The 21224-nt window shown below is 45.0% G+C and overlaps 2 protein-coding genes across 5 annotated transcripts in view; one reads left to right on the top strand and one right to left on the bottom strand.

Annotated features, from left to right (window-relative positions):
- The window catches only part of ZBTB11 (zinc finger and BTB domain containing 11), a 48015-nt gene extending 38437 nt beyond the window's left edge, over positions 1 to 9578 (bottom strand). The window contains exons 1-3 of the mRNA XM_089652908.1: positions 9102 to 9578; positions 2962 to 3185; positions 2449 to 2680 (exon numbers count right to left, since the gene is read on the bottom strand). Of these exons, the coding sequence (XP_089509034.1) occupies positions 2449 to 2680; positions 2962 to 3185; positions 9102 to 9411 (766 nt within the window). The 5' untranslated portion in view covers positions 9412 to 9578. The remainder of the gene's footprint in view (positions 1 to 2448; positions 2681 to 2961; positions 3186 to 9101) is intronic.
- Positions 9297 to 19520, top strand: RPP21 (ribonuclease P subunit p21). 4 transcript variants are annotated; one of them, XM_089652911.1, is made up of 6 exons: positions 9297 to 9733; positions 12674 to 12733; positions 14333 to 14433; positions 16860 to 16942; positions 19052 to 19183; positions 19263 to 19520. In XM_089652911.1, the coding sequence occupies exons 2-6, from the start codon at positions 12677 to 12679 to the stop codon at positions 19346 to 19348; spliced, it is 459 nt and encodes a 152-aa protein (XP_089509037.1). In that variant the 5' UTR covers positions 9297 to 9733; positions 12674 to 12676; the 3' UTR covers positions 19349 to 19520. The 4 variants fall into 4 exon arrangements, with proteins under 4 accessions (XP_089509037.1, XP_089509036.1, XP_089509038.1 ...); XM_089652910.1 differs by lacking the exon at positions 9297 to 9733 and adding an exon at positions 9751 to 9895; XM_089652912.1 differs by lacking the exon at positions 9297 to 9733 and adding an exon at positions 9849 to 9872.
- The last annotated feature ends 1704 nt before the right edge of the window (positions 19521 to 21224 follow it).

Raw genomic sequence — 21224 nt, 5'->3', positions numbered from 1 at the left:
AAAAAAAAAAAAAAAAAATGTGCATTTATTGTTGATTTTTCATAAAAGGTGAACCTGTCCTTTAGAGCAGAACTTAAGGTGAAGGTTTATGCATAACACCTTGAAAAAAATTAAATGTTCTTTAGCAAGGAACGTGCATTCTACATTAATAATTATTCCAGCAAAATTAGGGTGTGCTATAATGTGCCTCCATCATAGCTTCTGTTTCTTTTTGCCTGAGACTGCCATTTTGCTGGAGCCAAGAGCAGTCACTTTTTTGTTGAGAACTCTCCCCTCTCCTTTAACCAGCCATACATACATTGAAATTCAGCTGGTTCAGCAGGGATCAGTGGAATTGCAATCCATGTACGGGCTAGTTGATAGATTAACTTGTTTCCAAATAGACAACCAGCCTGTTCGGTTTTCCAGAACGATCAGTGATCATTGTATTCTGAAGGAAGTGAAGGCTCAGCAGAATGCAATAGCACAGCTCGAGGATTCCTCTATTTACATCAAAATGTGTGGTTCTAAGGAAATGAATTTATTTTTTTTTTTTCCATTCAACCCACTGATTGCAAGGAAAAAAAAAAAGAAAAGAATAAAATGTATCAGCTACCTTAAAGCTAAACTCCAGGCAAAAACTTCTTTACATGTCCTTGTTGCCGATTTCCTACCTTCTGGTTGAATCAGTAGTTGCTCTGAAATAGCCTATTCATTTTCAAATCAAACGGTTAATTCTCTTTGGTTTCTGGTTTGTAAGACCGGTGGCTGCTATGCCTCCTATTCCCCCAGCCACTGGTCTTCTTGGCACATCCCTTCTGCAGTTCGTTCTCCAGGAAGCAGTGATGTAATTCAGCCCTACTTGCAGTGGTGGGCGGACCGGGACTCTCAGACACATTCAACATGTACAGGCCTAGTGTTCTTGCCCACATTCACTACAATTTCTGTGTGTTCCCTGTAGTTTCCTTTTACTGCAGAGAAAGAGGAGAGATTGTGAAGTAATCCCTGCTGGTACACCTCCTCCTTGGCAAAGCAGATGCTGTTATCTTTTGAATTACAGAAATGAGGTCATGAAAATTAAATAAAACTCTTCTTATAAATGGTAAGGAGTTTCACTATTTTATTACCCGTTTAGTGTTTTGTGTAGAGGGTGTACTAATGGGTGATTTTTTGCCTAATCCAGAGTTCTTCTTTAAGTCTCAAAAATTATTTGCAACACTTTGCAACTCTGTGTGCAGTTAATTCTGTGTGTAGTACTGCCTGGCTTGGCTCAGCGAGAGGGGGAGGTGCTGGAGCTGTTGAGTGCTCAGACTCACAGTGCTGCCCAAGAAGAAAATCAGGAAGATAAGACACTCTTTGTAAATTTAACGCTTTGTTTTTTTGTCTCCCCAGCAGCAGTTTGTCCGGTCAGCTCTCCTGCTTTCCTATTCTCTCTCCCTAATCAGTCCTTTCTCCACATAAACTGTCTTGTTCCTGTGGTTCCATCCCTCCTTCAACAGCAGCATATGTTATGTTGTCAGCAGATCGCCTCTAGTGACTGCCTCATTTCTAGGATTCTTGGCTAAGTACCCAGAATTGAAGACAACTGAGGCTGCGCAGAACAGGATGAGAGAGTGACTTACTGCATTTAAAACAGCATAGATCCCTTTTCAAAATGCTTTATACCCATCAGGGGCAGACTGACCATTTGGACACTCAGGCACCGCCTGAGGGCCCGGGGTCAGTAGGAGGCCACATGAGATGCCCCTGGTACCTTTTTCAGAGGCTTTGTTGAGTTTGGGCAAGGACACAGGGGCCCCATGATCCCCTATTGCCCGGGGGCCCCATGAGTTGTCAGTCCGCCCCTGATAGCCATAGATACAAAGGGGTCAGCAGGAAACAAACTGTCAATACTTATATTTCTGGCAAAAGTTGCACTTTAGGCCTGATTCCATGTTTTGGTGAACTTTAAAAAGTTTTCAACCAAGCTGGTCCAAACAAACTATTTCCTTCACTAACACATACGACAACTACCAGCGCTGTATGAACTGTATGCAGCACATTGTTCCAGCAGCAGGACAAGAAACTTCCAGTTCTGGAACAAAAGCGAGTCGGGCTGAGCGCTTCACAGGAAGCTTTGTATTTTCTGAGGCGCATCAGCCAAAGGAAGCCTGGTATTCATTCAGAAAAAAACAAAGCTTCCTGTGAATGACTAAGCAGCGTCCAGCCCACCTCTATTTTGTTCGGAAAGCAGGATGGGAAGTACCCACCCTGCTGCTGGAACACAGCGCTGTATACTGTATGTAGCTGATGAACAGCATATTTGCACATTAAAGAACACTTACCTCCTAGATTGCCCTACAAATCCAGGTTTACTATCGTCTTGCTTTCCCCTGCTGTCACCATCTTCTAACCCACTTCAATCACAGATGATGTAACTTATTTCAAGACTTAAATTCAACTTTAAATCAATACCAAAAATGCGTTTACCTGATAAATCAATAAAGGCTTCATGGCTGGAGACGGCTCCTTTTTCAATAAACAGCTCTCTGAAGTACTCACTGCTGGCTGCTAGGACGGATTTGTGAGCCTTGTATTCCTCTCCTTCAATGAGCAGTGTCACGTCACAGAACTGATTAGCAATTCTCTGCTGGTTTAACTGTTCAAGCACAGCCTGGCTATGTTTAGAAGATGTCTGTTTAACTATGCCTTTACTATCAACCTACAATAAAAAACACAAATGAAAAAATGCATTACAAATGAGCGTTTACTTTGCATAAGGAAAGATTACAGATTCACTTTATAGCAGTACAGTAAAGTATGCTGTACTTCCATCACCTTAACCCACTGCCAGAGCATCCTGAAATAAGTGAGAAAATAGAAACTTACAAACATAATTATACTAAAAGAGTTTGAATTATCTACAGTATTTTCACCTCTGTCAATAATTCGACATTTATTAGCAAGGGATTATGGCTATGTTCAGTTGAACAAAACACTTACAAAGACCAGTTCATGCTTAGCCACAGGTTTCTTCTTTGCAGGTTTTGGATCCGTGCAGGTACTGGACACTGGGGTGCTGCCTTCATCATCCGTTTCATCCAATTGCATTTCAAGCCCAAACTCCTCCAGCATTTCCGAGGGGTCATATGTCAAGCGAGATCGGTCCATTTTCTCCTGGCATTTGTTGCATTTTTTGATGTAATCTTTCATTTCTTTCAAAATTCCTGATTGAACAAAATCAAAAAAGGATAAAAAGTAGATTTTTGTACTTTTCATTAGAATACTGTGTGAAAAGTTAAAGTGGTTGTAAACCTCAGGCATCAAATATGAACAAAGCATATCCCACTATAGTGTGCACTTGTTTGAATCCAGAGTACTGAGAGTCATTTCTGTCTGCTGTCTTGTTCCTCTGCTATCTGTATGAGTCAATTTTGACAACTTTTACTGACACCAAGTGAAAAAAAGTAACAGAGAAGGGGCCTCCAGCACACAGCCTGTGAGAGACAGCCTGAAATATGTTCCTAAGTTCTGTGTGTGGGGGGTGTCCCTTTCCTCCAATCAGCTATCAGAGCTCTTCAACAGCGAGTAACTGCAGCTCTCACCCACCTGCTTTTCAGAGCTTAGAGATACTATGTAAATTCTACACTTTGAACGGGAGTAAGGGAAAAACAGCTGTAGATAAACAGGTGCAACATATGTAGGAGGATTTGTTTCATTTCTTTGTATCGCCTGAGGCCAGTCACGTCACTGGATATAGATAAGGGTTTACAAACACTTTAAAGCAGAAATTCAGTTACAACTTTCTATAACCCATCAGCTTCTGCATCTGATGTTTGCTGGAAAACTGTGCTGCTATTAAATTCTCCATTCCCTTATTTTAATTGCAGACAATTGTGAGATGAGATACAAAATTCAAAGGTTATCATAAACATATGCAGTAAGTACACATGAGAGTACCCACTGCATAGGTCTAGGACAGCAACTGAGCTCCCAAAAGACTCAATGTCTGTCAAAAATATACCATTACACTAAAGGGGGTGTCAATCACAGCTGTTGTTTCCTATGTTGAGCACACAACTTCCATACAGCCAGTTTCATCTGGATGAGAACGCTAGCCACAAAGCCTGCACGCTGAATTCCTCTGTATCAGTTGGTATCAGGGGCGGACTGACCATTCGAGCACTCAGGCACTGCCCGAGGACCCGAGGTCAGTAGAGGGCCCCATGAAAGGCCCCTGGCACCTTTTTTATAGGCTTTTTTGAGTGAGGGCAAGGACACAGGGGCCCCATGATCCCCTATTGCCCAGGGGGCCCCATGAGTTGTCAGTCCACCCCTGGTTGGTATCTGAGCAGTATCTGAGCAGTGTGATCAAGACTGCAAACACATGTAATATCATCCTGTTCATCTGGATGAGAAAAAAGTGTTTCTTTCTCAGTAGATGTCAGACGAAAATCTCTCTTAACCTAAGCAGTGTTGGGCAGTGGGAGAGATACGTACTCTTTTCTTTTGTAGAACAGCTTTGTGGGCAATTTAATTTACTTGAAAGGGTTCCTTTAACGTTGCAGGCTCCAAAATCCTAAAAAAGGCTTATGATTTCTGACATCAGTTTAGTGCCGGTTCACATATATGCGGATTGGATGCAGTTTGAACCACACCCAATCTGCATGACATGTGAAATAACATTGCTTTCAATGATGCCTGTTCACATATGTCCGGTGCACTGGCAGTGTGGATGGAAAAAAAAAAAAAAAGAGTCATGTCCGAGTTCTGAGCAGTGCAGTCCGGTTCAGGATCAGATCGCAGGCTATTGACTTCTATGGGAACCATTCCTAAACCGCACGTCATCAGTTGTGAACAGGATACTCCTGACCTGAACCTGATGTAAACCTGACCTGAACAACTACTGTGTCAATTATCTGAGAAACCTGAGCTTCAGTCTATAATGCACATGTGGGAATTCACACTCACATCTGCTGCATTATACACTCAAACTATTTTGGGGTGCCAACTATTTTTGACTAAAGGAAATGGTCAGAATTATCTTCCACTAAAAACGTAAACAGTGGGCAGCAATGGCATTTCTCAATCATTGCAACCAGGTGTAAGGTCAGAGAGTGCTGGAAGGAGACGTCCGTGGACCGGGTGCGTGTGATCAGAGAGCGCGGGAAGGGGACGTCCGTGGACCGGGTGCGTGTGATCAGAGAGCGCGGGAAGGGGACGTCCGTGGACCGGGTGCGTGTGATCAGAGAGCGCGGGAAGGGGACGTCCGTGGACCGGGTGCGTGTGATCAGAGAGCGCGGGAAGGGGACGTCCGTGGACCGGGTGCGTGTGATCAGAGAGCGCGGGAAGGGGACGTCCGTGGACCGGGTGCGTGTGATCAGAGAGCGCGGGAAGGGGACGTCCGTGGACCGGGTGTGTGTGATCAGAGAGTGAGGGAAGGAGAAGTCGGTGGACCAGGTGTGTGTGTGATCAGAGAGTGAGGGAAGGAGATGTCGGTGGACCAGGTGTGTGTGTGATCAGAGAGTGAGGGAAGGAGAAGTCGGTGGACCAGGTGTGTGTGTGATCAGAGAGTGAGGGAAGGAGAAGTCGGTGGACCAGGTGTGTGTGTGATCAGAGAGTGAGGGAAGGAGAAGTCGGTGGACCAGGTGTGTGTGTGATCAGAGAGTGAGGGAAGGAGATGTCGGTGGACCAGGTGTGTGTGTGATCAGAGAGTGAGGGAAGGAGAAGTCGGTGGACCAGGTGTGTGTGTGATCAGAGAGTGAGGGAAGGAGAAGTCGGTGGACCAGGTGTGTGTGTGATCAGAGAGTGAGGGAAGGAGATGTTGGTGGACCAGGTGTGTGTGTGATCAGAGAGTGAGGGAAGGAGAAGTCGGTGGACCAGGTGTGTGTGTGATCAGAGAGTGAGGGAAGGAGAAGTCGGTGGACCAGGTGTGTGTGTGATCAGAGAGTGAGGGAAGGAGATGTCGGTGGACCAGGTGTGTGTGTGTGTGTGTGATCAGAGAGTGAGGGAAGGAGACGTCCGTGGACCGGGTGCGTGTGATCAGAGAGCGCGGGAAGGAAACGTCCGTGGACCGGGTGCGTGTGATCAGAGAGCGCGGGAAGGAGACGTCCGTGGACCGGGTGCGTGTGATCAGAGAGCGCGGGAAGGAGACGTCCGTGGACCGGGTGCATGTGCTCAGAGAGCGCGGGAAGGAGACGTCCGTGGACCGGGGGCGTGTGATCAGAGAGCGCGGGAAGGAGACGTCCGTGGACCGGGGGCGTGTGTGATCAGAGAGTGAGGGAAGGAGAAGTCGGTGGACCAGGTGTGTGTGTGATCAGAGAGTGAGGGAAGGAGATGTCGGTGGACCAGGTGTGTGTGTGATCAGAGAGTGAGGGAAGGAGATGTCGGTGGACCAGGTGTGTGTGTGATCAGAGAGTGAGGGAAGGAGAAGTCGGTGGACCAGGTGTGTGTGTGATCAGAGAGTGAGGGAAGGAGAAGTCGGTGGACCAGGTGTGTGTGTGATCAGAGAGTGAGGGAAGGAGAAGTCGGTGGACCAGGTGTGTGTGTGATCAGAGAGTGAGGGAAGGAGATGTCGGTGGACCAGGTGTGTGTGTGATCAGAGAGTGAGGGAAGGAGAAGTCGGTAGACCAGGTGTGTGTGTGATCAGAGAGTGAGGGAAGGAGAAGTCGGTGGACCAGGTGTGTGTGTGATCAGAGAGTGAGGGAAGGAGAAGTCGGTGGACCAGGTGTGTGTGTGATCAGAGAGTGAGGGAAGGAGAAGTCGGTGGACCAGGTGTGTGTGTGATCAGAGAGTGAGGGAAGGAGATGTCGGTGGACCAGGTGTGTGTGTGTGTGTGTGTGTGTGTGTGTGATCCGAGAGTGAGGGAAGGAGATGTCGGTGGACCAGGTGTTTGTGATCAGAGAGTGAGGGAAGGAGATGTCGGTGGACCAGGTGTGTGTGATCAGAGAGTGAGCGAAGGAGATGTGGATGGACCAGGTGTGTATGATCAGAGAGTGAGCGAAGGAGATGTGGATGGACCAGGTGTGTATGTGATCAGAGAGTGAGGGAAGGAGAAGTCGGTGGACCAGGTGTGTGTGTGATCAGAGAGTGAGGGAAGGAGATGTCGGTGGACCAGGTGTTTGTGATCAGAGAGTGAGGGAAGGAGATGTCGGTGGACCAGGTGTGTGTGATCAGAGAGTGAGCGAAGGAGATGTGGATGGACCAGGTGTGTATGATCAGAGAGTGAGCGAAGGAGATGTGGATGGACCAAGTGTGTGTGTGAGATCAGAGAGTGAGGGAAGGAGAAGTCGGTGGACCAGGTGTGTGTGTGATCAGAGAGTGAGGGAAGGAGATGTCGGTAGACCAGGTGTGTGTGTGATCAGAGAGTGAGGGAAGGAGAAGTCGGTGGACCAGGTGTGTGTGTGATCAGAGAGTGAGGGAAGGAGAAGTCGGTGGACCAGGTGTGTGTGTGATCAGAGAGTGAGGGAAGGAGATGTGGATGGACCAGGTGTGTGTGTGATCAGAGAGTGAGGGAAGGAGAAGTCGGTGGACCAGGTGTGTGATCAGAGAGTGAGGGAAGGAGATGTGGATGGACCAGATGTGTGTGATCAGAGAGTGAGGGAAGGAGATGTCGGTGGACCAAGTGTGTGTGTGATCAGAGAGTGAAGGAAGGAGATGTCGGTGGACCAGGTGTGTGTGATCAGAGAGTGAGCGAAGGAGATGTGGATGGACCAGGTGTGTATGTGATCAGAGAGTGAGGGAAGGAGATGTGGATGGACCAGGTGTGTATGTGATCAGAGAGTGAGGGAAGGAGATGTCGGTGGACCAAGTGTGTGTGTGATCAGAGAGTGAGGGAAGGAGAAGTCGGTGGACCAGGTGTGTGTGTGTGATCAGAGAGTGAGGGAAGGAGATGTCGGTGGACCAGGTGTGTGTGTGATCAGAGAGTGAGGGAAGGAGATGTCGGTGGACCAGGTGTGTGTGTGTGATCAGAGAGTGAGGGAAGGAGATGTCGGTGGACCAGGCGTGTGTGTGTGATCAGAGAGTGAGGGAAGGAGATGTCGGTGGACCAGGTGTGTGTGTGTGTGTGTGTGTGTGTGTGTGTGTGTGTGTGATCAGAGAGTGAGGGAAGGAGAAGTCGGTGGACCAGGTGTGTGCGTGTGATCAGAGAGTGAGGGAAGGAGAAGTCGGTGGACCAAGTGTGTGTGTGATCAGAGAGTGAGAGAAGGAGAAGTCGGTGGACCAGGTGTGTGTGATCAGAGAGTGAGGGAAGGAGATGTCGGTGGACCAAGTGTGTGTGTGATCAGAGAGTGAAGGAAGGAGATGTCGGTGGACCAGGTGTGTGTGATCAGAGAGTGAGCGAAGGAGATGTGGATGGACCAGGTGTGTATGTGATCAGAGAGTGAGGGAAGGAGATGTCGGTGGACCAAGTGTGTGTGTGATCAGAGAGTGAGGGAAGGAGAAGTCGGTGGACCAGGTGTGTGTGTGTGATCAGAGAGTGAGGGAAGGAGATGTCGGTGGACCAGGTGTGTGTGTGATCAGAGAGTGAGGGAAGGAGATGTCGGTGGACCAGGTGTGTGTGTGTGATCAGAGAGTGAGGGAAGGAGATGTCGGTGGACCAGGTGTCTGTGTGTGATCAGAGAGTGAGGGAAGGAGATGTCGGTGGACCAGGTGTGTGTGTGTGTGTGTGATCAGAGAGTGAGGGAAGGAGAAGTCGGTGGACCAGGTGTGTGTGTGATCAGAGAGTGAGGGAAGGAGAAGTCGGTGGACCAAGTGTGTGTGTGATCAGAGAGTGAGAGAAGGAGAAGTCGGTGGACCAGGTGTGTGTGTGATCAGAGAGTGAGGGAAGGAGAAGTCGGTGGACCAGGTGTGTGTGTGTGTGTGTGATCAGAGAGTGAGGGAAGGAGAAGTCGGTGGACCAGGTGTGTGTGTGTGATCAGAGAGTGAGGGAAGGAGAAGTCGGTGGACCAGGTGTGTGTGTGATCAGAGAGTGAGGGAAGGAGAAGTCGGTGGACCAGGTGTGTGTGTGATCAGAGAGTGAGGGAAGGAGAAGTCGGTGGACCAGGTGTGTGTGTGATCAGAGAGTGAGGGAAGGAGAAGTCGGTGGACCAGGTGTGTGTTCTCAGAGAGTGTGGGGAGGAAATATGAAGTTGACATTGGCTCACCTCTCCACCAGTAGCGCTTGGACAGGAGGTGCCATGTCTGGAGCCGGGTGAGGTGCAGCCCCCCCTCCCCGATGTGCGCCTCCTCTATGAGCCCCTTCCTGCGGTCGGCCTGCAGTACCACCTCCAGCTCAGTGAAGCGCTCCTTGTCCCGGTGCCGGCGCTGGTAGTATAGGGTGCCATCTCTCACTACATAGCAGGCGGCCGCCTTCCGGATCTTGCGCTTGACATTCCCCTCGGTGCCCGGGGCATAGGGCTCCCGCTCGTTGGTCAGGTAGCGCAGAATGGCCAGGTAGCTCTCCTCATTGGACATCCTCGCAGAATGGCGGCACCGCAGCCGCTCCTGACCTTCCAGGCAATGGCTCTGTTCAGCACAGCCCGACTTCCAGCTCTTCTGTGCGCCACCACCACTGACAGCACCACAAGGAACTGCAAATATCGGAACGTCTGGCCAAGTCACTTCGCACGGAAAGTCAAAATGGCTGCTGCACCACAGGAAGTGACTTCACATCCTAGAGGCAGGACTTCCATGGTCAAGGCTTCCTACTAGAACTCAGCTGCATTAAACTGTCTCCAGATACCAGAACATGAGTGAATGGGAGCCGCCATTTTGAAGGAGACCAAGCTCCCTTTAGGTCAATGCATGCGGCATTAATATATGTGCTCTCTTAGGTCCCAGCCTGGCATTCTCTCTGTGCTCTAGTGTAGACATCTATGATAAAACATTCTACAAGGAAGAAGTTAGGGGTTGCTTGGCGGTCTGAGAGGTCCTAGGTGATTGTCCACATTGCAGTGAGGTATAGAGCACATTTTTTTACTAATTCAAAAAAATCGGCAGCCACAAAAACTGTAGCTGCTGACTTTTTAAAAACAGCCCCTTACCTGTCCTAGGATCCAGCAATGTCCTCACCCCAGGCACATTCACAGGTCTTCCTCTGTTCCAGGCATCTTCAGTGTGGGCATCTGGCTATGACAACTTGCGGCTTCACGGTCAGCTGATCACTGCGCATCTGCGAGCGCTGCACATTGTGAATGGTCCTGCAGTCTTCTGGAACCTGTCACGTGTCCCAGAAGACTGCGGGGGTGGGCAGAGGGAGGAGATCTTCTGCTTTCAATCAGGTAGGTGTCAAAACGGAAGTGGGAGCGGGTACCAGTCAAAATTGGATACCTGCTCCCCAAGGGTGCCAATCCTTAAAGTGGAGTTCCACTCAACCTATTAAAAAATAAAAGTCAGCAGCTACAAAAACTGTAGCTGCTGATTTTTAAAAAACAGCCACTCACCTGTCCCTCGGTCCCGTGCTGTGTCCCTTGCAGCTCGCTTCACCGGCCGTCCTGTATTCCAGGAGGCTGGCATCTTCAGTGTGGGCACCCGGCTGTGATGGCTTGTGGCTTCACAGCCTGGTACCCACTGTGCATGCGCGAGTAGCGCTGCGCTTCATGAATGGTCCTGTAGTCTTTTGGGACCTGTCACGTGTCCCAAAACACTACAGGGAGGGAGGACACCTTCCAATCGCCTAGGCGATCAGACCGGGAGTGGGAGCGGGTACCTGTCAAATTCGGGTACCCGCTCTCCAAAGGTGCCAATCCTTAATGGGGAGCAGTCCTTACAGCGGAACTTCCCCTTTTGGTGGGATCTCCGCTTTAATGGGGAGCAGGGTACTACAAAAGGTGGAGCTCTGCTGTAATTACATGAAATAAGTCCCTATGCAGTACAGTTTTGTATTAAAATAGTGCGCTCTGTTTTTTTTTAAATGATCCTTGAATGCTTCTTCTGCATCCTGTCTAGATGGAAGGGCATCCAACTGTTGGACATGTAATTTCAACACCTCACCAACAAGTGCTGGGCTACAAAAAATCAGCTTGTTTAACCATATGTGCACAGTCTGCCTTTTCTCACTTTACTTTGTGATTAAGAGCAGGAGAGCAGACTGAGCATGCGTGGTGAGGCAGGCTGAGCTCTTCTAGTCAACGCACATGAAAGTGTTACTAAACCCACAACTGTAAAATCAGTCTGTATATGCAGTACAGCATGCTTGTTATACTCACTGTGGGACCTCAGGGGTTACTCCTTCACACTGTGTAAAAAGGTGGTTTGATCACGTCTTCTCTGAGCCTCCCCTTCCTTTACAGTCCCCAATCAATCTGCTGATAGTACAGAGCCCAAGGAAGCACTCTGCACATGCTTAGTTTGGTGTGTATTGCAAAAGAGGATTTTTAAAAAAAATGTTGGGGGGGGAGGGTGCATGTGATCAGAACAGGGCCAATCGGCAATGTCCTTACAGAGGGTCAAGGGTCATGCAGCCTCATAGTACCGTTAGAGGAGAATGAAAACTCCTCCTACAAGCTTTAACCAGTGCTCAGCCAGATACTGATAGAAGTCACAAGACTGCTTTATATGGCTGATGAGAAAAGGTATTTAGCAGTTTATATTTACTAAAATAACTGCATTTCCATGTTTTGTGTACTGTGGGAGACTGGATATAGTGAATTCAGGGTCCTGGGTTTAGTAATACTTGAAGCTCTGGTGTGCTCCAAATTCTGCACATGCAGTCTTTTTTTTTTTTTTTTAATCCATTGAGACTTGGTCATACCAGCTCCATAGCTCTTGTAAACAAAGAGTTGGGGAATGACACAGCCCACAGGTCAATGGATTGAAAAAAGTTTAAGAGTTTGGCTGAAGAAGATTTAGACCCTATTCACAAGGGAGTGGGGTGGTGATTTGAACCGGGCCCCATGCAAGATTCTTTTATACAGTTGTTGCGTGTATCCCCATGATAGCAGTGTATTGGGACGCAGCAGCTGCAGGGACACATTCGCTGCTCCCAATATGAAATCAAAGTGGGTACAGCAAGCAGGACTTTGATAAACACACCAGACCCGCAACAGATCAGTGTGAAGAGTTCCATAGGAATACATGGTCAAATGGTTTTCTTCTGCTTTTGTTTAACTCAAAAGCGGAAGAAAAGAGGAGCCGTTTTTCTCCCTTTTTGAGTTTAAAAAAATCTGAAGAAAAACGTGTGACCATGTATTCCTATGGAACTCTTCACACTGATCTGTTGTGGGTCTGGTGTGTTTTTGGTGCAGTTTTTGAATCCCAAGTCATGTTAAAAACGCACCGCACATGCCGCGGATCAGTGTGAAAGTAGCCTTGCCCTATTATAATAGAGAATGCCAGTGCTGATCTTGCTTTATGAAAATACTAGGTGCCTGGTTGGCATTCTAACCTGCCTGTTTCCATACTTGATCTATGCAAGTTCTATATATTGCAAAGATGTTGGAAAACATGACAGTAGATTGCCTGCTCATGCGCTTTGTTTAGAAACTTACTAATGCACTTTTATCAGTTCAGGCTTTAATGGCCTGTTGTGTCATGTTGTGTTAGTAGGGAAGCCCATTTGTTACATGTGAGCTGCCAACACATGCAGCAGTGAACCCAAAAATATTTTACAAACTGATTTGCAACTTTGTTTGAGAGTTATGTCAGTTTTTGCATCATCTAGTATGTCGTTATAGTTTATATAACTGTAAAAATTCCAAACACATTTTATGTATGTTTATCTGTTGTATCCTTCCAGAACATGGCCGGCCAAATTAAGGACAAAGAGGCTTTTCAGCGGCTTAACTTCCTTTACCAGGTACATTTTTTTTTTTTTTTTTTTTATCTTGCTAAAGTTTCAACTACTCTAGTCATGCTGTTAGAATTTAGAATCCTCATTGCATGAAGCTGCCCCGGTTGTCCTCCCATGATGTAGCCAGCTAGGTACTAAATCCCAAGGAGCATGCCCACACACCATGCAATATACGGCACTGTGAAGATAAAGGCTGCATTCCGATGACGTCAGAAAAATTATAACTTTTTTTTATGTCACCAGAGTGCAGCCCCTTTCTCCATAGTGCATCCAGTCATGTTATCCTATTTGTTTGTGTATTATATTACTAAGGCATTCATCACATCAAATTTATTTTTGTGACTACAGAAGAAAGGAGAGCATTTCTAGCTGAAAAAAGTGACAGTATTTAGATGCACAGCATATGAGTGTGTTACATCACCACATCATTTGTAAACAACCAAGCAAAACCCACTTGTAACTACCTGAATATAAATAAATATGAATGTATTGTATGGGATGCTCCGTATAGATGATATTGCAATTATTCTTTTCTAAAATGTTATCTATAATTAGTTCCTAAAATGAAGCCAGAAGATTGGATCGGTTTAACAGATGTTATAATGGATAAACACAATCTGTTTAAACTGGCAAAATCAAACACTTCTACTCTTTGTTTATCAACTATTTAAACATTCATAGTTAAAGCTGAACTTCAGGGACAAAAAAACATTTACCCTTGCAGTGGGTCCCTCTTTCTACTGCAAGATTTAAGGGTTCATTTTGTGTAGGGGATGATGAATAAGGTGACATACTGATACTGACTACTGCCACTCTCATCTGCTGTCTGACGCTCTGGATTGTGTCCCTGCATACAATGCGTGATGCTGTTCCTGCGTGGTACATACTGATGTCAAGGACTTGTGATGGTTTGGACAGTAAAGAGAAGAGGCTTTGGGTGACTAGCCACGCAAAGCAGAGGAAGCCTGCAGGAGTGGGAAATTAAGTATATCACCCTATTTATTATCTCCTACAAAAAAAACAAGAGGTTAACCCTTGCTCTGAACAGGGGGACACACTGTAAGGGTAAATGTTTTTTGTCCTGGGAGTCCAGCTTTATGTCTGGGGAAAAAAAGTGAACTCTGGTGTTAAACTGTTGGACCCCTTCAGAAATAACCTCCAACAGATATTTCCCATAGTCGCTAAACAAACCTGCAGATGCTTAGGAAGATTTTTAAACCATTGCTTATTACAAATTGTTAACAATTCTAAGATACCTTGCACGAATACTTGCTATGCCAAGGCATATCAGTTAAATTCAGAACTCTGAATTGGCTCTTGCAGAATGCATTTCTATATTCCATATATGAAGTTTGATGCTGTTGTCTTGTTGCATAAAACTATGACATTATAAAAGGCCTGTGTTTTTACAATGTTGTTATTCTTTATGGCTTAGATAAACATTGTAGCTCATTTTGGCGTTCTCTCTTGTAGAGATCCATGTAGTTTCAAAGTGTTCACGTTATTGGCAACTTTATTTTTCTTTTCAGCAACATTTTTTTTTTTATTACAATCTTCTTCCTTTTTTTTTTTTTTTGTGTGTTTTTTTGTTTTTTTTTTCCCTAGGCTGCACATTGCGTTTTGGCTCAAAACCCCGAGAACGTAGAACTAGCCCGGTTTTATTGCCATACACAAAGAACAATTAGCAAGCGATTAGTCCTGAGACAGTAAGTTTTAATGAACAGCGGTTTTATGTTGTCGGTACGTTTAGGCCTCATGCACACTGGACGTTTTGAAAACTCTCCTAGAAGCTTTTCCCCCTGGCAGCAGTGGTTTTGCAAAAAAAGACTGACACTTGTAAAAGTGTCTAACGCTTTTAGAAGCAATTAGGCATGTTTACAGGCATCACAGCTTGGGCGTTCATGTCATTAAGCAGAATAATAATTTATTCTGGCCATTGAAATTAATGGTCAAGCACTAAGCACGCCTAGCGTTCGCATTTAGATGAGTTTACAAGCGTTTTTTCTGCCAAAACGCTGCTGCTCTTAGACGCAGCGGCAGTGGGTTTTTTTTTTTTTTTTTTCTGCCTCTAAACTCTCTTATCACTAAAGACTGCTAAAATTCTATGTGCACATGGGCGCATTGGCTAATATGAAAGGGCAATTGGATGCAGGGGAAAAAAAAACGCCTGAACGCAGCTGTAAAAACGTCCTGTCTGCACGAGGCTTTATGCTGTTTTGGTAATGTGGATGAAAGCAGTATATGCTGTTGCATGAAAAAGATGAGAACAATGTATGCCTTTAAGTTGATAGAACAGTACAACCGGAAAATTGCAGGGCTGCGACCCATTTGGTCAATGCTCACCTTTCATTTATATATTGTATCTGATTATAATGAAGCTGTAAAATAAAGCAAACTAGTTTCTTACAAGTGACTATTACTAAAGCAGTAACCTATTTAACATTGAAAAACAGAATTATACATTTTTTAGATGGTTTTCAAAATTTTTTTACAAATAAATATCTGAAAGGTGTGGCGTGCATTTGTATTCAGCCCCCCCAAGTCAAGATAGAACCACCTCTTGCTGCAATTACAGCTGCAAGTCTTTTTGGGTATGTCTCTACCAGCTTTTCACATCTAGAGAGTGAAAGTTTTGCCCATTCTTCTTTGCTCAAGCTCTGTCAGATTGGATGGAGAGCATCTGTGAACTGCAATTTTAAAGTCTTGCTCAGATTCTCCATTGGATTTAGGTCTGGACTTTGATTGGGCCATTCTAACACGTGAATGTGTTTTGATCTAAACCACTCCATTGTAGCTCTGGCTGTATGTTTAGGGTCGTTGTCCTGCTGGAAGGTGAACCTCCGCCCCAGTCTCAAGTCTTTTGCATATTCTAACAGGTTTTCATCTAAGATTGTTCTGTATTTGGCTTCATCCATCTTTCCATGAACTTTGGCCAGCTTCCCTGTCCCTGCTGAAGAAAAGCATCCCCACAACATGATGCTGCCACCACCATGTTTCACAGTGGAGATGGTGTGTTCAGGGTTAAAAGTTGAAGTTTAGTCTCATCTGACCAGAGCACCTTCTTCCACATGTTTGCTGTGTCCCCCACATGGCTTCTTGCAAACAGGACTTATGGCTTTCTTTCAAGAACCGCTTTCTTCTTGCCACTCTTCCATAAAGGCCAGATTTGTAGAGTGCATGACTAAGAGTTGTCCTGTGGACGGATCCTTCCACCTGAGCTGTGGACCTTTGCAGCTCTTCCAGAGTTACCATGGGCCTCTTGGCTGCTTAATCTGATAATGCTCTCCTTGCCCGGCATGTCAGTTTAGGTGGACAGCCATGTCTTGGTAGGTTTTCAGTTGTACCATACTCTTTCCATGTTTGAATGATGGATTGAACAGTGCTCTGGGAGATGTTTAAAGCTTGGGATATTTTTTTTTATAACCTAACCCTGCTTAAATTTATCCACAACTTTATCCCTGACCTGTCTGGTGTGTTCCTTGGCCTTCATGATGCGGTTTGTTCATTAATGTTCTCTAACGAACCCCTGAGGGCTTCACAGAAAAGCTGTATTTACTACTGAGATTAAATGAGACACAGGGGAGCTCTATTTGCTAATTAGGTGACTTCTGAAGGCAATTGGTTCCACTAGACTTTAGGGTTATCAGAATAAAGGGGGCCGAATACAAATGCACGCCACACTTTTCAGATATTTATTTAAAAAAAAATATTTGAATACCATTTGTCATTTTCCTTCCACTTTACAATGATGTGCTACTTTGTGGTGTTCTATCACATAAAATCCCAATAAAATACATTTACGTTTTTGGTTGTAACATGCAAAAATGTGGAAAATTTCAAGGTGTGTGTGTGTGTGTGTGTGTGTGTGTGTGTGTGTCATAGTTTATACCTTTAATATCTAAAAAACAGAACACATGTTTATTCATAAGCAGAATCCAAATGCACAGACCTTTGACCATGATACTCAAGAATATTTAGAAAATATTTTGACAGTCGGTGCTTTCCAAAGATTACACTTTAGCCACTATATAGTGTGACTATAAGTAATTGCTCTATAATCTCTTCCACACATTATATGTTTTAAGTAACAGCACCATTTGTAAAAACTCCCTTTTGAAATTGCTTTTTTTAGGGATCCATCTGTCAAAAGAACAATTTGTAAGCGATGCAGCTCCCTCCTTCTTTCTGGAATCACGTGTACCGTGCGTCAAAGAAGTAAGCTAAAACTACTCAAGTCAACGCAATGCCAGGTTTTGATGGGTAACCATATTCTTATCACAGTGGTTTGAATGAGGCTCTGCTAACTCTGAAAGCTTATGCATTTCTGATTAAGTAGATTTTTGCTGACTAATGTATTATTTGAATGCAAGTTTTGACCTGTTTTTGGGTAATTCTATCACAAACCAGGGCAATTCAAACTAAACCTGTGATGATGATATTCATAGACAGACATTCTAATATGGTGGTTGAGCTAACTCAGCAGCAAAGGATCGATAGGGTGGTGAAAGAATGCACTGGTATACTAGATTTTTTTAATAGGAATAGGTAAGATTTCCATAAACTCTCAGCTGCTTATTGGTCTGGATATATAATCTGGCCAGCCATTTTCATCATATGTTTATCATGATTTGCCTAGATTTGTTACCAGTTCTCTCTTAAAATATTTCTTTTTTTTTTTCTTTTCCTAGTGCATACAACTAATGCCAATCGGGTGATTTTGTAGCTGAGATTTGTTGCATCTAAAGAATCACTGTTCTTGCTTTTGTTTCTAGAAAAATAATCAAAGCAGTCAATGTTGCTGAAATTCTAAGAAATTTGTAACTAAGATTTTTTGCAACATTTCGAACTAGCAACAGAATCACCATCTTCAGTACCTACCAGTGCATCCAATGCAGCTGTTGATGATCATAGCACACTAGCAATTTGTAGCTACATAGATGACTATTGTAGCTCTGTAGCTACTGCAAACCATCAGAGAATTTAGGCAGAGAGATTTGTAGCTGCTACAAAGTTGCTAGTGTGACATAGATCTAAGGGTGAAAAAGTAAACCTGGGAGGATGTAGGAATTTGATGGTGCTAATCAGACTATGAGATCCTGAGAGATTGCTAAAGAATAATTCCCCTGCTCAGACCATTAAAATCCTTTGAAGCTGTTACAGTTGTTAAGAATACTATACAACAGCACATAACCCATACCGGTGCCTTTTTTGCACTGCCTCCCATGTACTGGTGGTGTAGAAAAGCCAACTATGCATCAGGAGTGGACGATGTTTGAATGTGAGGTTTTTTGTTTTTTTTGGGGGGGGGGGGGGGGGTTCGGTCTCCTGTTTAGGGATGTATGAATTTATGGTCTGAATATGCTGGATTTTTCCTGCCAGAACTTGGTAGAAATGCCTCTTTTGTTGCGTATGTACACATGTATGGCATTGATCCTAAATGCACTCTACTGGCTGGAATATTAATTTATTCTGGCCATTGGCATACATTTACTCGTATATGTGCACATGGGTGTAAATTATACTCATAAGCTCTTGAATGCAGCTTTGGTGCATCCCTTTTTTTCCGGTATTTTAGAGGCAGAAAAATAAAGCCAAATGATTCTTAACAGTGGCATTTTTTCTGCCCATGTGCATAATGCCTTGTGGTTTTTAGCTCCTGAAACACCAATTTGGTATTGGTATTAACATGGTAGGTAGCCCCAAACGTGAATGGCTTTTTGCAACAGCCACAGCGACCTTATGCTTGGTATCAATTTTTTTCTCAATATAAAGAAGTATTAAAAATACAATCCATTGATTAAATCTGTGTTGTGTAAACTGACTCCATAAATCTCAAACTTGGCAAAAAGATTACACAACTCTAGGCACTGTCATGTGATTACATATCCTTTGACTAGACTTGACTTGACTAGTGAAAAAAAGTGACAGTCTACAGTGTATATAATGCAAATAGCTTGTTGGATTTAATATAACACCAGCTGTGTAGTGCACACCACTGCCCAACACAGCTGGTGTTTTACTAAAGCCAGCACAACACTATTTGCAATATATTTTTTTTTTATATATATATATTGTATGTTGATATATCACAGCACTGCCTCACGTTCAATGTAAGATGTGTACTTATGATTTGGAAGGTAGCAGCAGTGAAGAGATATTTTGTATTTTTATTTTGTTTTGTTTTTTTCCTTCACTGGTTAATTCACCTTTACTACTTTAGAAATTTTTAATTGAGTGCACTTTGAGGATCATATATCTCCACAGCGTGGTGTCGGCTTGTTATAAAAGAAATACTAACTTTTAAAAATATTATTCTTCACACAGAACGCCGAGGGCAACGACTAACCATCATTAGATGCCTGAGTTGTGGTCTTACCAAACGTTTCCTCAGTAACCCAAACTACAAACTGTGGTGTGAGCAGCCAGAGGCACAGTTAGAAAATCAGCCAAAACCAGGTAGGATACCTCGTCAGGTGCCATATTTATTTATTTTTTATTTTTATTCTATAAATTGATTTTTATTTTTGTTATCCAGACCTAAATCCTGGTTCTCAGCAAGACCCAACAAAAGAGAGAAGACCACCTACCCAACCAGATTGTGGAAAGAAAAAGACTGCTTAACGTCCCAGCTGTTAAGTGTGGAATTGCTGCAGATGTACACTGCATTTTCTGTATTTAAGATGTTACATGTGTTACTCCTAATTTTTTTTTTTCCCAGTAAATATGCTGTGATGTTACAAGCATCTCCCAGTTTAAAGTTTAAATAAAAATGTTACCTGATGTGTTTATTAGATATCCTTGTTTGACTTGTGTATCTCCTAGATCAGGGGTCTCCAAACTTTCTAAACAAAGGGCCAGTTAACTGTCCTTCAGACTTTAGAGGGGCTGGACTGTGGCCATTGGCAGTCAATAAGTTCCCAATGTCATTGGGAAAAAAATGCCCTTTCTTTGATGTCAGTGGAAAGAACAGTGCCCTACCGTTTTTTTGTAATTGGAAGGAATTGTGCCCCATCATTGGTGTCAGTGGAGGGGAATAATGGCCCATTGTTGGCATTTTGGGAGAAATTGTGCCCCTTCATTGGTGTCAGTGGGGGGAATAATGGCTCATTGTTGGTATCCGTGGAAGAAATGGTGTCCAAAGGGCCGCATGCCGCAGTTTGAAGATCACTGTCCTAGATCACTGACACAAACTACCTAGTCTGTGTGAAATATCCAGATCAGAATTCAACTTCCTATTAGCCCTGAAGACCAGACCTATTAAAAAAAAAAAAAAATCAGGATGAGGCTGACCTCGTTCTATCAAGTTATTGCTTTGTATGTTTCATCAGAAACTATACATCTGTATTACTTTGGACCCCCAGACCACCACAAACATTAAACCCGCTCCCCCTCCCTCCCTAAAGGTCCACAGTGTCTGGTCATCCCCTGTACTGTCTGCAGTCTCTGGTCATCCCCTGTACTGTCTGCAGTCTCTGGTCATCCCCTGTACTGTCTGCAGTCTCTGGTCATCCCCTGTACTGTCTGCAGTCTCTGGTCATCCCCTGTACTGTCTGCAGTCTCTGGTCATCCCCTGTACTGTCTGCAGTCTCTGGTCATCCCCTGTACTGTCTGCAGTGTCTGGTCATCTGTACTGTCTGCAGTGTCTGGTCATCTGTACTGTCTGCAGTCTCTGGTCATCTGTACTGTCTGCAGTCTCTGGTCATCTGTACTGTCTGCAGTCTCTGGTCATCTGTACTGTCTGCAGTCTCTGGTCATCTGTACTGTCTGCAGTCTCTGGTCATCTGTACTGTCTGCAGTCTCTGGTCATCTGTACTGTCTGCAGTCTCTGGTCATCTGTACTGTCTGCAGTCTCTGGTCATCTGTACTGTCTGCAGTCTCTGGTCATCTGTACTGTCTGCAGTCTCTGGTCATCTGTACTGTCTGCAGTCTCTGGTCATCTGTACTGTCTGCAGTCTCTGGTCATCTGTACTGTCTGCAGTCTCTGGTCATCTGTACTGTCTGCAGTCTCTGGTCATCTCCTGTACTACCTCCGCAGTCTCTGGTCATCTCCTGTACTACCTCCGCAGTCTCTGGTCATCCCCTGTACTGTCCGCAGTCTCTGGTCATCTCCTGTACTGTGTCCGCAGTCTCTGGTCATCTCCTGTACTGTGTCCGCAGTCTCTGGTCCATCTCCTGTACTGTGTCCGCAGTCTCTGGTCCATCTCCTGTACTGTGTCTGCAGTCTCTGGTCATGGGAGCAGGGAGATGGGTTTTAAGTTGTTCAGGTTGGTGGGGTCCAGTGAGGGCTTTTTAAGTATGGGAGTGATGTCTGCATGCTTTAGAGGGGTGGGGAAGGCGCAACTAGAGAGGGAGAGATTGAAGATTTTTTTTTTTTTTTTTTTTCATCTCAGGACGTCCGGCGCGACGGACGTGTCTCGGCGAGCTCCTGCTCCCCCGGCCCCAATCCGCTGCCATCTGGGCGGCAGCGGACCCTGACGGGGGCCCCACGACCCTCCGG

This window comes from Staurois parvus, unplaced genomic scaffold, assembly GCF_062004578.1.
Source record: "Staurois parvus isolate SC_StPar_1 unplaced genomic scaffold, SC_StPar_1.0 ptg000696l, whole genome shotgun sequence".
Lineage (NCBI taxonomy): Eukaryota > Metazoa > Chordata > Amphibia > Anura > Ranidae > Staurois > Staurois parvus.
Note: the sequence above shows the minus strand (reverse complement) of the source record. Positions and strands in the feature narration are given on the sequence as shown.

Coding starts and splice junctions, on each gene's coding strand:
- RPP21 (XM_089652909.1), top strand. CDS start 10,131: ATGGTCCTGCAGTCTTCTGGAACCTGTCACGTGTCCCAGAAGACTGCG. Junction 12,734..14,332: donor GGCTTAACTTCCTTTACCAG/GTACATTTTTTT, acceptor TTTTTTCCCTAG/GCTGCACATTGCGTTTTGGC. Junction 14,434..16,859: donor AAGCGATTAGTCCTGAGACA/GTAAGTTTTAAT, acceptor TGCTTTTTTTAG/GGATCCATCTGTCAAAAGAA.